Here is an 18,711-nt window from a genome sequence, read left to right on the forward strand (position 1 = left end):
AAGTGAGGTTATGATGTAGGCAATTAATTAAAATTGAGAAAGTATGAATGCTTTTCTAATAGTCAAAATAATCATCTCCAGAATACCATACTTGGAGCATTACAGCCTTATTTACAGAGCACTGACTCAGACACAGAAAGAGTGCGTTGCACTCACCACCTTCCACTGCTTTTCTGTTTGATCTTGGGCTAGACTTCATCTCTTAGGGCCTTTACCTTCCTCTCCATAAATGTGAAGAACAGTATTGGTGCCTACTGTAAAGTTAGTTGACATCAGGGCTTGCCTGCACTCCTCACACACCCTAGCCCCATTCCCCACCTCGACTCCCTGAGTGCTAGCAGGGGATTACACAAAACCAAACCATCTGAGGAACGGACCTGGGATTTCTTGTGGAAGATGCTGTGAAAGACCATGGAGGGTCACACATACACATTTATGTGAGACTACAGCTTGGGTACAGCAAGACAGTCTTGTTCTGTTCTTGTTCTTCCCTGGACCGTTTTCAATTCTCCAAGTGCCCCCATCACCAAAAAAACACAACACTGCCCTTGTAAGAAGAAACCTAAAAACAAACATAAAAACCCTGCATGTATCTTGACCACAGCCACGCCATCCTCATGCCACTGCAGCCTAACAGGCTCTTCTCGGTTTGCCTTTCATGGACATCTCACCCACTTTTCCAGTATTTTCCTCACTGTGCCCCAAATCTCTTGGTTTTTCCTCACTGAATCTGTTCACTTTGCTCACCCAGCCACACAAACGAGGACTCTCCCAGGGCTCAGCACCTGCCGATGGCTCACTTTCCCCTCATCCGGCCCCGGCTCCTCAGTGTCTCCTCTCAGCTGCTGCCCTGGTTCCCTCACTCACCTCAGCCCGTTCCCGCCGGCCCCTCAGCCCGCTCCCGCCGGCCCCTCAGCCGTGCCCCGGCCCCTCAGCCGTGCCCCAGCCCCTCAGCCCGCTCCCGCCGGCCCCTCAGCCGTGCCCCAGTCCCTCAGCCCGCTCCCGCCGGCCCCTCACGGCCCCCGCTCCCTTCCCGCCCCTTCACCCAGGCCCTGCCCCGTGCGGTTGCGCCGCCCCCCGCGCCACGCGCAGGCGCCCTGGGAGCCGGGGCCCGGCCGAGGGCGCCGCCGGTTCGCGCCGTCCCGATGCTCCGCACGGAGAAGGTGCTGCAGCTGCGGGGGCAGCAGGGCCGCTCGGTGCGCGTCGTGCGGGAGCACTACCTCCGCCCCGACGTGCCGTGCCGCAGCGCCCTGTGCCGGGCCGCCTGTCCTCGCGGTGAGGGGCTGAGGGTCGGGGCTCCGGAGGGAAGAGCCGGGGGGGATCCGGGCCGCCGGCCGCGGGGGCCCGGCCGGAGCGGGGGGGCCGCCTGTCCCCGGGGGCGCGCTGGGCCTCAGCTCGCGTAGGCCGAAGCTGGGTGGAAAGGAGGATCCCTGCGGCCTTGGACGGGCGCGGTGGGGCGGCCTGAACGGAACCGGCGGGACCGGGTGCGGGTGTGGAGGGCAGTGAGCGGCGAATAGACGCGAAGTAAGGCCGGGAGAGAGCCGGGAAGGAGGAGGGGGCCGGTGCGGGCTGCCCGGGGCTCGTCCCGGCCCCTCTCCTCAGCCGTCCCAGCCGGGTATGGACGGCGCTGAACAAAAACCTATAAAGTCTTTGGAAAACCAAACGGTACCAAATCGAGGGTATAGCAAAAGCACTCCTTCAGAGCAACAGCCTTCAGAAATACACGAGGTGTTAAAGCGAAAAAGATAAGTTGATTGTTACAGGGTTTAACTGTGAACAGTTTACAGGCAGTGATAAAAGGCTAAAGGATAATGCAAGTTTCACGCTTCCCGGTTTTTTAAAAGAGCCTTTAAAAATGCGTTAATTTCTGCAGGGTGGTGATTTAGAGCGTGAATTAAATTCTATACGTACCTGTTAAGTATTCTTACAAGGGGGCCAATCCGTTCTCTTGAAGCGATTGTAATTCTGCATCAGCAGTTATTTCTGTTAAGTAATTAAACGTTACTGCCAGTGTTATATCTGGCCATTTCAGAGGCGGGAAGGGTGCCAGCCTCTGTGATATCTAGATTTGTTGTTGTTTTTACATACTGTGGTGCTATGATCTGCATCATAGATCATCATGTGACCTTTGGTTGATATTTAAGGGTTTTTTGGTGTTGTTAAATGGCACAATTAATTTGGTGCAGGGAACTGACTGGCAAATAACTAAAATCATATCCAACCTATTTAAATTGACCAAATTATTTGCTTGCCTAAAAGAAATGGTTGGGAATTTTAACTTTTTTTTTCTTTTGAACTGTGATTGACATTGATGTTGACACTTCTGGCTTAGGTGCCTGTTGCAACTGAAGGCAGAAAGTAGCGTAGTATATTATTGATATCTAGGACGTCAGGACTAATGAGTTACTGCTCCCTAATGTATTGCATTTGATTATGAACTCCTTAAGTTACAGGCACACATGAGAAAAAAGTCTTACCTCTCCTGCCATGCCAAACTTCCCCTCTTCTAGACTTAAATATAAGTTGTGCTGTAGATGAGCATCAGAATATGTCCCTCTCTAATTACTCTAGGTAACTCAGAGGCGAGGTGAGCGTTTGTTTTCATTCCCGACTCTACACAGTGTGCTGAGCAAACTTATTTCATGCATCGTGAGAGACTGCCTGCATAAATCACATTTGCAGATACTTGTAACGGTGTGCTGTGCCTGCTCGGAAGTTATTCTGATCTAGATGTATTGGTTAGGCAAGGATAGCTTAATATGAGCAGATTACATAAATCTTCAAGTGACATTTCACTTTTAATGCTCTTCTGAATTATTAATAAATATTAGCTTTCTTGTATGCGTTCTGCCATCATCCATTATATGACTTTAAGTGTGAGATGTAGCCATGTTAGCTGTGTGCAAAATAGTGCCTACTGCATTCCCACTTTTAGTGATCACAGTTAATACATTGTCCTGTGTCAGCTTCTACGAAATACATGAAAATAACCTGACTTGTCAAGACCTATATACTTTTTTTATATATAATTTGCCTGTGCTATGGTAAGTTCAGCAGTTCAGTGTTTATAATATCATAAGGGATAAACAGGCATTGACAGAAAATACAGTGGAGATCCCCCCTGCCCAAAAGTATATTGGGTAATCTTTGAAATATCTTAAGCAACTAAACTCATTAATTTTGAGGTACGTTTTAAGATGTCATCTGTCATGGTTTCGTTGTAGTATTTTGTGGTATTTTGATTCCACGAAAAGATTTTCCGTGACAGATAATATGGTCTCTTTATTCATATGGAAGTAGAGAAGAAAGGGCTTTAACTGAATTCTTTAAATTACATCCTTTTCATAATGAAAGTGGATCTTTTTCACTCATTTGGATAGAATTTACGCTAAATTTTGGCATCAGTGAATGTGAAAGGGTTCTGTCACAGATTTTAGAGATTATAGCACAGAATTGTACCATAGTAGTCATAATTTTGTTCATCAGTAAGAGATGGATACACAACTCTCATTTCCTGACATCTGAAAGTGTTTTTTAGAAACCAGTATTGCAACTGGAAGTTTAAACCTTTAAACTCTGAATTATATTTTAGACGGCAAATTGTTATCGGATGATGTTACGCATTATGTTGTTCCTGACTGCAAGGTTGTTCAAGATTACCTTGAGATTTTCGAGTTTCTGGAGCTAAAAGGTATTATTTTCATGCAAACAGCATGTCAAGCTGTGCAACATCAAAAAGGACGCAGGTACTTACCCTATAATAACTTATTTTTCATTTAGATTGAAGTAAAAATATAACTTTGTAGAATGTATATTTAAGCACAGTAACCTAAAGTCAGCAAATACACTGTGCTTAATTTGGTTGTAGGTCTTTCAAGTGTCTTAATGTAATTTTACAGAAGGGAAAGAACTGTGAACCTTTGTGATCCATGGACATCAGTGCCTGTCATAGTTTTCACTAGGAGTGATATTAAACCTGTAGCATTATTAGCTGATCAGATGGTTTATGAAAAGAGTTAAGGAGACTTTGCGATAATGATATATTGTAATTTAATGAATGTGTTTCTTTGTGCATGACAGAACTTTTCCTTGATTTTTTTTTTTTTAAATGAATATTTTTATCTGGAGTTAAAATAGCATTATCAAAAGAAACCACAATACTATATTTATCTTTTTCTTATTCCAGACAGTACAAGAAATTACGAAATCTAGTAAAGGATGCCCGTCATGACTGCATTGTGTTTGCTAATGAATTCCACCAGCATTGTTATTTGCCAAGAGAGAAGGGAGAATCCATGGAGAAATGGCAGACCAGGTTTGTTTTAACTTACATAGTACTGTGCTGGACAACATCGTGATGTTGTATTTAGACATATTAGCATGCATTGGATACATAAGAGCTCATACTCTTGCTCAGCTGAGCTCCAGAACAGTTTGCGATAACTGAAAGTCTATGTTGTCCTTTTGTGATTAAGAAAGTGTCAACGTTGTTTTCTTAGGAAAATAAACAAAAATGTACTTAATTAAATGCAGTAATGCTAAAAAAACCCTAGATCATTTTAAAGTTATACAATCATTTTAAAGGATACTTTAGCATGATAAATAGGTCATGCACACCTTACATGCACACCTTACTGGACTGTTAGATTTAGTGTCTGATAGCCTGAAATCACCATAGCACTGGAGTCTTGGCAGTTCCAACTTGCTTTTTACAAACTTTCACTTGGAGGAACAATATGTTATGTTGCAGCTAGGGCACAAGTGGATGTACTGGTGAGGAAACATTTTATTTTCGTCTGTTCTCTTGGCGCTTATATATGGCACATAAACCTTATCTCTTAACAATTTTTATGTAGCTTGGTGTATATATCTCAAAAGTATGTGTGTTAAACTGAAATCTCGTTTATACAAAGCCTGTAAATGTCTTGCAAGTAGCAAATGAGATATGCCAGAAATCTTATTTCAAACTTTGCTTTTCCAGGAGTATTTACAATGCTGCAGTCTGGTATTATAATCACTGCTTGGGTCAGATGCCAGTTGTTATGGTAACAGAAGATGAAGATGCTATCAGGCAGTACGGAAATGAAACAGAAGGAGTGTTTGTGATTTCCTTCAAGGTAACATGCCAGAAAAATAGAACGTTTCCTTTATGCTGCATCAAAATGATGAAGAAAGTACATTAAAGCCCAGTGTATAGTGCAAATCATGTCAGAGTTTATGTTTAAGAAAACTATGATGCTAACTCATGTCTTCATTTATCAAAGAAAGCAAAAATGTCAGTCATGAGAATGTCATAAAAAAACAGTGACAGTGAGCAAACCAGAGAACTGAAAAGAAAAACAGCAGCTCTAAAGATACAGGTCATCTTTCTTAGGAGCGCTTTCCATTGTTTTCCTTGTTTTTAAAGAATTTGGCATTGATGAACAATGATTGGTTAGCTCAGCCAGCTGAATCTGTAGTGCAAGCAGTCTGTAAACAGCTGTAGCCTAAATACCCATCAGCATTATTCTGCCAGTTTCCTTTAGCCTTGACTACTTAGGATACAGTGATGCATGAGAAGATAATTTAGTTGTTGGTCTCTGATATTGCTTGTATTCAGCTGGATATGTGGATGGCGTGTTTAGGTTTAGTTATGAAAGGATGCTGAGTAAAAGCAGGACCAGATTTACCTTAAAGCTATATAAAAATGATGATGCTTTGGTTTTTTAATTGCTGGAAATGGAAAGCGGCCCAAATGTAGCATTAAAAAATATATATATATATATATATATAAATAATAGTGGGTTGTCAGTTTGTTTTTTCTGCTACAGCACTTTACAAGAAGTACATATCCTGGATGGGGTATATTGGTAGGAACATTTACGAATCTCTAGTCTAGGATCCTGTCTTAACAGTCACGTGTCCTTTGTGAATCCAGAACAAATTTGTGGTGTTTAGAACAGACACATCATTACTGCTTAGAAGTGCTATTTGACTATAGCAGATGAGACAGCTCTTGTCCATTAAGGGCTTTCCAAATGCATTATTAAAAGAAGAAAGACCTCTAAACACTTTCATGTTTGTTTATATATGTACATACAGAATTACTTGGATAACTTTTGGCCTGACTTAAAGGCTGCCCATGAACTCTTTGACTCTATACTTCAAGCTCGGTGTGAACGGGAGAGTGAAAGCCAAGAAAACCATGGAAAAGAATATCCTGAGCACTTACCTGTGGAAATATTGGAGGCTGGGATCAAATCTGGAAGATATATACAGGTAATTTGCTATATGGAGAGCATATACAGAACAATGCGGTATTGTGCTTTGTCCCTTTAGTTGCCTGAATTAGACCGATCAGATAAAGAAATATTGGTATAGTGGAAAGAGGGAAAGAAGACAGAAGAGCAAGAGTAAGAGGATGGAAGGGATCAGGAGTCTTAAAATATTTCCCCTACTTCATCTTGTGAACACGTGGGGTTTTTTTTTTCTCTTGGAGAACTTAAAATGAGAATTTGTTATTCAGGATCTTAAATTTGCTATGGATTTTTTTTCAGGTTGATATGTGATATATCTCTAAGTTGAAAAACTAGGTTTGATATGAAGCAGCTAGATCTCATTCTTAAATATAAATAATGCTGCACAAGGGCAGCATTTCTTACTTCATTTGCACAGGGATCCCTCAGTCAGTGAAATTAATTTACAGTTTTATGGCTGTTCAGGGCCTTAATATGGATTGTTGGTGGACAAGTGTCCTCTTATAAATAATTTAAAGAATTAGAGGTAGTAATTTGTTCCTTTCTTGACAATTTCAGCAGCAAGGCAAGAATAGAATATGAACAGAAAGACAGATTTTTCTTTCTTGTAGGAATAACCCTAGATTCCATATTAAGGCAGGCACCAAAGGTGACCTTACACTGCCTCTGCTTTGAATAAAAGGACCTTTACCGTCTTACAATTAAGCATTTAAAAGAACTTACCATTCTTTTCCAGAAGTGAGTACTTAGAAGTTCTGCATTGTATGTTCTCCCCCTATAGAGAGAATAGTTGTGTTCAATATAATCTACATATCAATAAAAACTACCATTTTATCTAAAAATAATTGTAAAACCAACAATTTCATACTTTAAAGTTGGCTGTTTAGAGGTGTGACTGTTTCACTCTGTTTATTGGTTTATTTTCTTTTAGGGTACACTGAATGTCAATAAGCACAGAGCACAACTGGAAGCTTTTGTTCGACTTCAGGGATTTGGCAGCAAAGAAGCAGGTGAAAAGACAACAAAAGGACTTACTCCATGCCTTGTTGACACTGTCTGCACTTTTTACATGAAGCCATGTAGCTGTTCAGTTATTAAACAAGCTGAGATACTCCAATGCTTGGGTTATTTTCCTAGGCTAGAAAGGAGGTGGAAGGTTAAGCCAGAGGGTGGACTCCATGAGAAAGCAATACCCTTCACGTCCTCTTTCCTCTTCTGTAGTACCTTTGGCCACATTTTGGACTCTTGTCCTACTACCAGGTTTCCCTAGACCTTTTCTGAAGTTGAATACTGATGCAAATTGTTATCCCTGTGCTTTGCTCTAACTTCAGATGACCACTCATTTGACTGAAATAAGTGTTTGCCTAGATGTTGGCAGGATTAGGAAGCTAATCATTGTGAACACAATAGGAAAAATGCCTTTTGGATCAGATTGGTACACCAGTATTGACTTTCTGGTATGAGTTAGTCATAAATACCTTTGAAGGAAGAGCCCAGTATCTTTGTGCAGATATATGGTCCCAGCTTTCACTAGTAAGTACTTTCAAATGTTCCTGTGACAGACCTTTCAGTCAAACCACTGTTCAGTATACTCATTGTTTTCTAAAAAGCTGTTTTATTCTGGACCCTGCCCAGAGTTCTGTGGCAGCTGTTTCCACAACTTAACTGTGTTGTGTGTTTTAAAGCTGCTGCCCAAGAACAATGAACTCACCCTAGTCTATGCTGCTTGTTATCCAAGTGTTCACTTACAGAATTACTTAATATCTCCTTTAAAAAAAAGAAAAAAAAGGAAAAGCTTTTACTTTTCTGGCAATATTAATTACTTGCCAGTAGTCCTTTTTGGAAGAAATCCTATTGCAAATGTCATTTTCTGTTATTTCAGCAGAATGCTGCCAAGAGCGGAGGGATTTGAATTTTTTAGCAGTTTATAGTTCTATTTCTTTTTATTTTAAATTCAGAACTTCAAAGTGACATCCTTATTTATGGGGCCAGAGCTCGAAATCGTGCAATCCATGGTGATGTGGTAGCTGTTGAGTTACTACCTTTGCATGAATGGAAAGGAAGGACAGTGGCCCTTTGTGAAAATGAGGCTGAGGATAAAGCACCTGCAGACACCACTGGTGACCCGATGCCTACAGGTAAATAGACAGTGTGATACAATGTTTTGTTAAGATTACCTCACCTCCTTGGTCCAAGCTGTATTGTACTCCTTGTCATATAGTCCCTTCCCTCTGTTTCTGCGATTGTCAGGTTTTGTACCACAGTAAGTTTGAAGTGATTATCCCAAATTAAAGCATTCCAACGTATCCCAGCCAAGGAGACCACTAAATTTTAATTGTGAACCCCACCTTTTTTTTCTTTAATTCTCAAAAATAGCTCAATTATCATAGTTATCTCCCTAAAATATTGAGTTTTCTACCCAAACACATGCTGTCACTCTTCACAGCTCTACAAGAGACAAACTGCCATTCTAATACAGACCAATTTACAGAGTGCCCACTCAAGTCCTCCACTATCACTGCTGGTTATAGAGAAAGATAACTGCATCTTTCTCATCTCTTGATGACAAATAATGTTCAAGATGAAAAATTTTTTGTTAGATGAAGAAGGATCCAGCTCCCATTACAATGTGACATGCCTGTGTACTGTGGGAACTTACAGACTTATTTGAAAATACTACTCTGCAGATATAGCTACATCTTAAAAATTTGCTGAGGTCATAGTTAAAAGTTTTAGGAAGTTAATTCTCTTCCTGCAGGAAAATCTTGTTTGATTTTCATCTTTGCTATTAAAAATTTTCTGTATTTTTTACTAGCATTGGCCACATTTCAGTAGTAGTGGGAATCTCTCTGAATAATTTATGTACTATATCAGTTGGAATCTATACAGTGAGTGAGTCTCCACATAAATAAAAGCTCATTAAAATCTGGCTGCACCAACGATAATTTGTAACAAACTTGTATTGTTGTCTGCATACCATATGTTGTTAGCGATTGTAATACAGATTTGTGGACACATTAGTTCATATTACAAAGCAATGAATCTCTATACCTCCCACATATTGCTTTCATGTTCCTGTTTAACTCTTTAATGTACCTCCAACAATGTTCCTTGTTAAAAGGTAAAGTTGTTGGAATCATGCAAAAGAACTGGAGGGATTATGTGGTCACTTTCCCCTCTAAAGAAGAGAGCCAGTCCCAGGGCAGAAATGCTCAGAAAATCCTTGTTACACCTTGGGACTACCGAATTCCCAAAATCCGGATCAGTACCCAGCAAGCTGAAGCATTACAGGTAATTTGGCAGAAGTGTTTCTCTATTCTGTGTTTCTACAAAATTTTGCAGGTGTTATATGCTCTAATGATGTTTTTGTTGGCAAAAACTGGGTAAAACTATTAATAGAGTTAAGTCTGTGAGAATAGTTCAATTTCTGCCTTGAAGGAATGCATTCAATTCCTGTCAAAACTGTGTCAGCTTCACGTAATAAAGCTTATTTGAGTTCTGAATTTGGGCCACAGCCCAGGTACCCTGAGCATTTATATACTATGTTCTTTGTGTTTTTCTGAGAAATTAGGCATATTAGGGGTATAAATTATAATAGACCTTGTGGCTTTATTGGATTTATGACTATTATAATTTTGATGAAAGCAGTAAGGAGAGCTTTTCAAGAAATTGATAATGAATTATGATGATTAGTGTGCCATTGCTGTAGAAAGAAGAAACACAGTTCATTCCTAGCTGCTTTTACCTTGTAATGTTAGGTACTTCTTCACAGGCAAGGAGTAAATTCCAATTATGCCTTTTCTGGTATAAGAATATTTGTGTACATCTTGGTTATGCTTTTATTTTTTATACTTTAAGATAGAGATTCTCCATATAATGACCACAAGTGGGTCTTTGATCAGGAAAGAAATGTAATTTTCAGTATCTGTATGCTTCTCACTGTAGTTTCTTTTTCCTTTCTGTAAAGTTTTGAGAGTTGCCAGTCTCTTCAGATAGCATTGTTTTCTCCTGAAGGAGTATTCATATTGATTGCTTGTCAGGAGCAGATTGCTGTTCTAACAGAATTGTCTTGCAGGATTACAGAGTTGTTGTGCGTATTGATTCTTGGGAGTCAACTTCTGTATATCCAAATGGACACTTTGTGAGAGTTCTAGGAAGAATTGGAGATCTTGAGGGGGAAATTGCAGCTATTCTGGTTGAGAACAGCATTTGTGTTGCCCCTTTCTCAGAAATCCAGGTTAGTCTTTGTGATAAGATACATACTTTTCTGTTGATTGCCAGGGCCTTGTTTCTCAGAGGGGGACCCTGTTACAGCTGAGTGTCTTAGTTGCTAACAGGTTTTTGAAAGCTGAAAACTATTTATAGATTGTTTTTCTGGAATTACTTTTGGATCAGTGGTTCTGTACATACTACAAATTTTCAAGTCAAGAGTGATTTTACGATAATCTGTTCGTTATGAGGAGAAGATTACAAACTCTTAATTCTAATTTGAGGTAGAATTTTAAGATATTTCTGTCTTTAATGTGTGTTTGTGGTACTGATCCTAAAGGCTTGGTCCTACTGAAATCATTGTATTAAATCCTTTTGCCTTCAGCCAGGAGAGGAACCAGCTCTCATAGATAACTGTTTTGGTTATACCCACAATTAATTGAAAGAAAAAGAATGTAAAAAAACGAGTATGCAGTGGTTATGTTTGCCAGAGCTGCAATACCACAATAATATCAGTTGTTAATAATATGCGTAGCATTCTCTACAATTCTGTTTCATACTTTCCATAAAGTAAATGTAATAGACTGACTTGGAAAATACAAGGAAAGAAGAATCTGTCTAGGGTGAAAAAGTACACAAAAGAAATTATGGCGTAGACAAGGAAAAGCTAATTAAATCTGATTTGTTGACTTCTTTTTGTAGAAAAGATAAAAATGTATGTTCATCAATAATGTTTTTGTACAGATGAGTGAAATGCCCGTAAGTTCTTCAAAGAATCCATGGAAAGTGAATCCAGAGGAGGAAAAAAACCGTCTCGACTTGAGAGATACACACTTGATATTCAGCATTGACCCAAAAGGCTGTGAGGATGTGGATGATGCGCTCTCTGTTAGAACTCTGCCTAATGAGAATCTAGAGTTAGGTGTCCACATCGCAGATGTAACCCATTTTGTGGCAGCAAATTCTTACACTGATGTTGAGGCTAGAGCAAGGTAAATTATTTTCTAAAAATTAGAAAATTTATGGAGCTTAGCAGTTTGTGATGCTACCTTAAAGAAACATTGGGAGGAAGGAAACATTCTTTCTTCTTTCATGCCATGGAAACAGCTTATTAAAACTAATGTATAACTAATGGTATTCTGCTTTTATTTGGATAAAATATGCCTGCTGGGGAAGAAACTGCTTTCCAACCTACTGCTTCACCCTTTCACTACAAAACTGCTCTTTTGCACAAAGTTATGGCTTAAGTTTATCTTTCCCTAATCACTACTGTTTGCTTTATAGTCTACTTTAACATTTGTGATTTGAAGTATTTACAAACCACTTGTTTGCACTGTAAGGGGGATGAATCTTCAAACAGATCATAGAACACCCATAAAATGGAATTAATTCTTCTATGAGTTTAATTCCAGAGGTACTTGACTGTGGGTAAGAAGCAAGGAGTCTGTGTCTTTCAATACGTCAAATTTGGCAGGTGTATGTTTTAATACTCAGTCTTGTGTTTTAATATGCCAGATTTTTTTTTTTTCATTTTATTGCCATTGTTTTAAACTTAAACTGCTTAATCACTTTATCAAATGCAATCTTTGTAGATGCAAAGAAATGTAAACTGTATAGCCAGCAGAGGTGTTTGGTATAGGCATTAAATGACCTCTTTGTAGCTGAGCATATTTTGTAGACCCCTAGTTCTGGCCTTAATGGCAGATGAGGATGCTGAGGAAGGCAAAATTAAGCTTGTAGTATACAAATATTTATTTAAATAGTTTGACTTTGGTATTGCACATGTGTGGGTTCTGTACAAATAACCTTTTAAAATTATACTATGTGTCTTGTTTAGCTGAAGCTATGCTAATGCCACAAAGGGCTTGGGAGAACGACACCAATGAGTCCTTGTGAGAACAGTAAATGTATTTTATTCCTCAGGGCAACAACTTACTATTTAGCGGATCGTCGATATGACATGCTGCCCTCCGTCTTGAGTGCTGACATATGCTCTCTTCTTAGTGGAGTTGATAGGTAAGATTTTGTAGTATTTCTGAGAAAAGAGATTTTTACAAGTGATGTAATCATTGCTGCCAGTCTCTGTGTTTATCAGTTGGTTGGGTGTTTTGCATTGTTACTAAATCCTCAACAGAAAGAGCAGTGTACATTAAAAAATACCTTTCAGTGCTACCATAGTTAGGTAGAATGAATGCTCTGTAATACTTTACCCTGCCAAAATTGCATGTGTGCTGAAGCATTTCGTTTGATCAGGACAGTCCAGCTGAACACAGATGTAATCCATGCAAGATTCAAACCGTAATGTGAAATCTCTGAGAAGACTGAGGTTGGACTTTTTCTTTAAACAAGACTGCATTCCTGAAAACACTGGTTGTTGGCGCATTACCCCATTAGAACAGCTCTTGTAATATTTATCTTTTGTCATTGTTGAATCTTTTCCTGGATGAAGTTAAGTACTAACAGAATAATTCTGATGCAGAAGCAAGGTTTAGCCCTGTTGAGGTTTCCAGAGAGTACCATGAATGATTTCTCATGTAGACTTTCTTTTTTCAGTGGGAGTTAACACTGAATCTTAAATGTTGAACTCTTAATTCCCTGATCAGTTTTATGGGGCATTAACTCAGTACTGCTGCTAAGAAAGGGAGAGTGAGGGCGATTCTTCCCCCACTCTGCCCCAGTCACAGATGCCCAGTGCTGCTTTTAGGCTGGCCTTAGCAGTTACGTCACCATATGATAAACTGATTTGGCTGGGAAGATAAATTGTGATTATTTTTTTTTTTTTTTTTTTTTTTTTTCCCCCCAGATTGTGAACACTTGGTGCTTGGAAATGTTACCTTATGTTACCTATTCCATAGTAACTGCTTATGCTCTTGCTCTTTGAATTATTTGTTACTATTTGTAAGCCAAGTACTAGGGAGTCACAAAAGCTGAAATACAGTATTATCTCATCCTCTATTAATGTTCACCCATACCCTTATCAATTTGCTCTGTATTTAAACAGCAACCTAAAGGTGAGGGCATCTTCGCTCTTCATTTTTCCCATGGGTTTTGGTCTGGACTGTGTGCACCCACATGAATAGTCATGTTTTTTACCATTTACAGGGTTAGCTGGCTGGCTGGCATGAGGATATGCAGGATGCAGATATGTTCATTGTGGATGCATCTGGCTAATAGAATAAAAAGAAATACTGCAGTGTAGCAGTGCTTTAAAATAGATGTGGCCTTATATCTTGGGGGTGCTCTGCCTCAACAGGTGATTGAAAATACTGCTGACATTGGTGGTCCTCGTGTATTAAGTTTTGATACATGAAACTGAAAAGTGTGTTAATTAGTGGCATTGTTGAGTACTGGTTTGTTTCATGAAGAAAAAGATGCTTCCAGTGAAAAAAACAGAATAAAACTTGTAGATTTTTAACAGTTGGATGTGCTTGAAATGATAGCTTAAGTCAATGAGATGTATTTATAGAATTGTGATCTTATCTTTAAGGTATGCTGTAAGTGTCTTGTGGGAACTAGAAAAAGAATCGTATGAAATGCTGAGAGTCTCCTACAACAAAACCATAATTCGCTCTGCATACAAGCTAGTTTATGAAGCAGCACAGGGCTTGTTAGATGGAGACATGAGTTGTGTTGGTGATATCCTGGAACTGAAAGACTTGGATGAAAGAACTAGACAGAAGAAGTTGGCTGAACTGGTTTGGGCAATATCAAAACTCACCGATATAGCACGACACGTTAGAGCTAAGCGGGACAGCTGTGGTGCTCTGGAACTGGAAGGGGTAGAAATCCGAGTGCAACTGGATGATCAATGTAATATCCATGACCTCATCCCCAAGCAGCCGCTGGAGGTGCATGAGACTGTAGCGGAATGTATGATTCTTGCCAACCACTGGGTGGCAAAAAAAATTTCAGAAAATTTTCCCCATCAAGCTTTGTTGCGTCAACACCCTCCACCACGACAGGAATTTTTTACTGAACTTCGAGAATGTGCCAGTGCCAAAGGTTTCTCAATAGACACACGGTATCTTTTATTACTTACCTTACTATCTTTAAAGTTAAGCAATTAACTATTTGGCTGTGTTACCATTAAAAACCATTATGGTTCTGAACATCAGTGTTAATAGACACTGCATAGCAATTCTTAAAAAAGATTTTACCATAACCTTTCTGTGAGCGGGAGATGGATGTTCTTAGCAGGAGATGCTGCCTGCGTTTTGCTGGCTGCACTGAAAATGCTGGTATCTGAATAATTTTAGACATATCCAAGAAGGATTTGTTCAGTCACTGTGCAGTGGTTAAGCTCTGTAATAATCTTGTTTGCACCATATTTCCTGTAAGAGTAGTGAAAGAAAGTACTCGTTTAAATCAAGTTAATACTGTGTGATACAGTCACTTTAAATGACTCGGAAAAAATCTGAATTATTTTATCAAGATAATATGAGAAGGCTGTGAGCTTCATCACATGGGGAAGCCTCATTTCTGGACAGCACAGAGTGTGAAGGGAATCAGTAGTGCCTCCTTTTACTTGGATGTCGTCTTGTCACTTCTGTGCTCTTCTGTACAGGATTTGGACCAGCTCACTGTTTCATGCAGCATAGAATGAGGTTTTGCACAGTCCTTCTTGGTTCTCCAGGTTGCAACAGACAGGCCTGTTGGTGAAAACTGTCTTTTGTCTATACATTTTTCTAGAGCAGAGCTGTTATTAAACTGTTGAAAGTTTTAGTATTATCCTGCTCATCATTCATGTTTTTCTATCAATAACTATTAATTTTCATATGCTTTTCTACGCTACTTTTAAATATAAGCTATTATGATCAGAGATGGCCTAATTTTCTTCAGAAATAACACTTATTTGACAGGTCTAACAAAGCATTGGCTGAGTCTCTGGATAAAGCAAATGACCCACTGGATCCAGTTGTAAATAAACTGTTGCGATCTATGGCCACTCACGCCATGTCTAACGCACTGTACTTCTCAACTGGCTCTTGTCCTGAGGAAGAGTTCCATCATTACGGTATCTGGTCACTTTATTTTTTTTTATGCTATTCCTGGTTTTATTTCTGAACTGTTGGGTGGGAGGCAGACTGCTTTGTTTGCTTACCACCGCTTCCTTTTTCATTTGTAGGACTTGCCTTAGAGAAGTACACCCATTTCACTTCTCCGATTAGAAGATACGCTGATATTGTTGTCCATAGACTCTTGATGGCAGCAACTCTGAATGAAACTAAAGGAGATGTTAAGGATAATGTATTCAGTAATAAGGATCTTCAGGAATTGTGCAGGCACATCAATAACAGAAACCGGGTAAGGTGGTGGTTGTGGGCATCTCCATGTGTTTGTACACTGCCCAGCAGCATGGGATACCTGTTCTGACTGTGGCTTTTGGGTACTATGTCAACACAGTATCACTCATTTTTATTTATAATGCTTTGGGGTTTTTTTACTTAAATATCAGTAGAAGTCACTTCACCTGTACTATCTGTAGGATTTCCTTTTAGAGGTAATTTTTCTAGAGGATGAGTATAGGAGTAAGTAATGGGAAAAAGAAACTATGGAAATCAAAGCTGAACAAGCTTGTTGAAATATTTATTTAGGTGGTTTTGTCTTCTCTTTTTGTGCGGGATGCTTGTAGGCAGCCCAGCGTGCTCAGAAACAGTCCACTGAACTCTTCCAGTGCATGTACTTCAAAGACAAAACCCCAGAAACCGATGAGCGCTGCATAGCAGATGGTGTTATTTACTCAATTCGAACCAACGGTGTGCTTGTTTTTGTACCAAGGTGAGTTGATCAGAGCTTGGACTGAGCTTAAAAATAAGACCTAAGTGTCATAGACTGCTTGAGAGAGGAAGTGTTTAGTGTGGCCTGGTGTTGACTGATGACTGCATTTTAGATTTTTATTGTAAATCATGAGCAGTGCCTTTCTGTGCATTGCTTCTGGAAAGGAGTTCCCAGGAGGAAATAGTAAGGCTACGCTGCACAGTATGTATTTCAAAACATTAAAAGGACATTTTTTGGCCAAGCAGTTGCTAGGGCAGAACAATAACTGGAATATCACCCCCTCCCCCCCCCGGCTTTTTAAAAAAAAACAGAAAGCAATTTTCCAAATCACAAAGCCATGTGTTCCTTGGTGCTCTTTTCCTTCACTACAGACTAGTTTACGCAGGCGGGGAGTACCTTTTGAACAGCTCCTCCTCACAGGCAGCAGGGAAGCGTAGAAGAAATGTTTATGTGGTGTTTATGGCAGTTTGGCTCTTGTGAGTGCCTCTATCAAAGTTCAGCCTGACTTATGCTAGTAGAAAGCAACTCTTTGTGTGAAGCTAACATTACATTTTGATTTCTGAGCTTTTGAATCTGTATTTTAAAGTATACTAGATGTGTTCTGCTTATGGTATAAATTGACTTGTGAGTGATGTAAGGCAGTAAGTAGTCAGCATAGAATTGGAGTGCAGTGCCTTCTGTAAGACCTGGCCAGTGCTTTGAGGTGGGGAAAGAGAGCTGCCTTCCCTCCCATTACTGGCTCTGACTGTTCTGGATTAGTTAACAATCTCCATGTTTGTGCATCACTGGTAGCAACACTCTACCTGTCAAGCTAACAGGTATGAGAAATGTAGGCATAAGAACTCTCCTTTATAAAAAAGAAACAAAATCTAAAAGATGTTCTACAGGGCTGTTAGGTAAAGCAAAGCAAACCATTACATGAATACAGCCCAGGGCTGCTTGATCCTGGCCCCAGACTGAGCTTGGATCTAAACCTAACAGCCACCTCTCTCAGCATTCCAGATGGCTTGGCTTGGTTGCATGGCTGGAGAGCCAGAACCTACCCAGCCACACCAGGCTTCCTCCCAGAGAACCCAGTACACTGCTGGTCTTTACATAACTTTTTTTACTGGAGCACCATTTCCTCATTGCACTGTCTGGAATAACCTGTAATAATTTGCTTGTCTTCTATCATCCAGCCATTCCAGGCTCCATCCAACATGTAAAATAAGGGATCATTGACTCTATTTTGCTTTCACTTCCCTGCTTTGAGAACATGTGTCACTGTCTTCATGCTGTTTGTGTATTTTTAACACAATTGTCTCTTTAACAATGCACATCCCTGTCCCTGAAGGAGGGTTATTGGGCTAGTGTTTGCCCCTTTATGGTGCTGTTATTTTCAAAATTAAGAAAACTGATAAGGGTGAAAAGTGTTAGAACAGCTTCTGTCTGCTCATCTGCTTTTTTTTGTAGATACGGAATCAAAGGTGCTGCATATATGAAGAACAAAGAAGGCTTAATTCTCTCTTGTCAAGATGACAGGAGCTGTGAGTGGAAGCCTGGATCACTTCATCGCTTTCAGAGTAAAATTACTTCCACTACAACAACTGGAGAATCAGTTACATTAAGCCTTTTCGATCATATTACAGTGAGTATTTAATCTGAAGGAAGAAAAAGGAAATAGCACCATGAGAAATAACATAATTTTTATATTGCTTTTAAGGTGAAAATACTTGTGCAGACTTCCCGCTGCCACACTGACACCATCAAACTTGAAATAATCAGGAATGCGCCATACCAGACTTCAGATACAGAGGTTTCCCAGAAGAATCTTCACGTGGTAAAATCTGACTTAGTAAAAGAAGTCAGTCAGTCTGCAGAAGCAGCCCAGCATGCCCAAGAAAAAGCAAGAGTTGAAGTTGTTGCTGAAGACTACCAGGAGTACTGCCAGACCAAGGGAGCCAGCTTGTACCAGCTGCTGGAAGAGATCAGGGATTTGGCTCTGTTAGATGTTTCAGCAGACATCAGAACTTGAACTATAACCTAGTAACATCTGCTTGTTGATGTTCTGCTCCTATCCACATGGTATGATTAACTTGGGGTTTTTTTTAAAAAAGCAGCCTATTTAAATATTTGAGAGTACTTTTAATATGAAACTAAATGTCTATTTTAAATAAGAATTATTTTTATCTGATTATGAAAATGTATGAGTTAAAAGATTTTATACATGATAAATCTCATCTTCCAGACTAAACAGTGTGGTGAATTCTTTTAACTATCATTAACATTCCCATGTTGTCCATAAATTAAATTCTTAGAAGCTAAGTACTTCCTACAGCTGTTGGCTATCTTCCACTATAGTTTAACTCATAGTTTCAAGGATATAAAAAAAGCGACCTCCTTCACACTAGAGTACAGATTTTGCTGAAATCTCCCAGCTGCACATCTGGCATAAAATCACACCTGCTGACATCAACTTATTTCATCTGCTTAAGTGCTGCTCTTCATT

The 18,711-nt window shown here is 39.6% G+C and overlaps 1 protein-coding gene across 2 annotated transcripts; it reads left to right on the forward strand.

Annotated features, from left to right (window-relative positions):
• The first annotated feature begins 1,118 nt into the window (after positions 1–1,118).
• On the forward strand, positions 1,119–18,460 carry DIS3L (DIS3 like exosome 3'-5' exoribonuclease). Of its 2 annotated transcripts, XM_074916851.1 has the most exons (17): positions 1,119–1,275; positions 3,593–3,746; positions 4,187–4,315; positions 4,982–5,117; positions 6,082–6,258; positions 7,168–7,246; positions 8,195–8,374; positions 9,358–9,527; positions 10,312–10,473; positions 11,190–11,437; positions 12,369–12,461; positions 13,933–14,466; positions 15,305–15,459; positions 15,571–15,749; positions 16,078–16,223; positions 17,676–17,850; positions 17,926–18,460. In XM_074916851.1, the coding sequence occupies exons 1-17, from the start codon at positions 1,146–1,148 to the stop codon at positions 18,235–18,237; spliced, it is 3,159 nt and encodes a 1,052-aa protein (XP_074772952.1). In that variant the 5' UTR covers positions 1,119–1,145; the 3' UTR covers positions 18,238–18,460. The 2 variants fall into 2 exon arrangements, with proteins under 2 accessions (XP_074772952.1, XP_074772953.1); XM_074916852.1 differs by lacking the exon at positions 3,593–3,746 and having other exon boundaries at positions 1,192–1,275; positions 17,926–18,459.
• The last annotated feature ends 251 nt before the right edge of the window (positions 18,461–18,711 follow it).

This window comes from Athene noctua, chromosome 13 (assembly GCF_965140245.1).
Source record: "Athene noctua chromosome 13, bAthNoc1.hap1.1, whole genome shotgun sequence".
Classification (NCBI taxonomy): domain Eukaryota; kingdom Metazoa; phylum Chordata; class Aves; order Strigiformes; family Strigidae; genus Athene; species Athene noctua.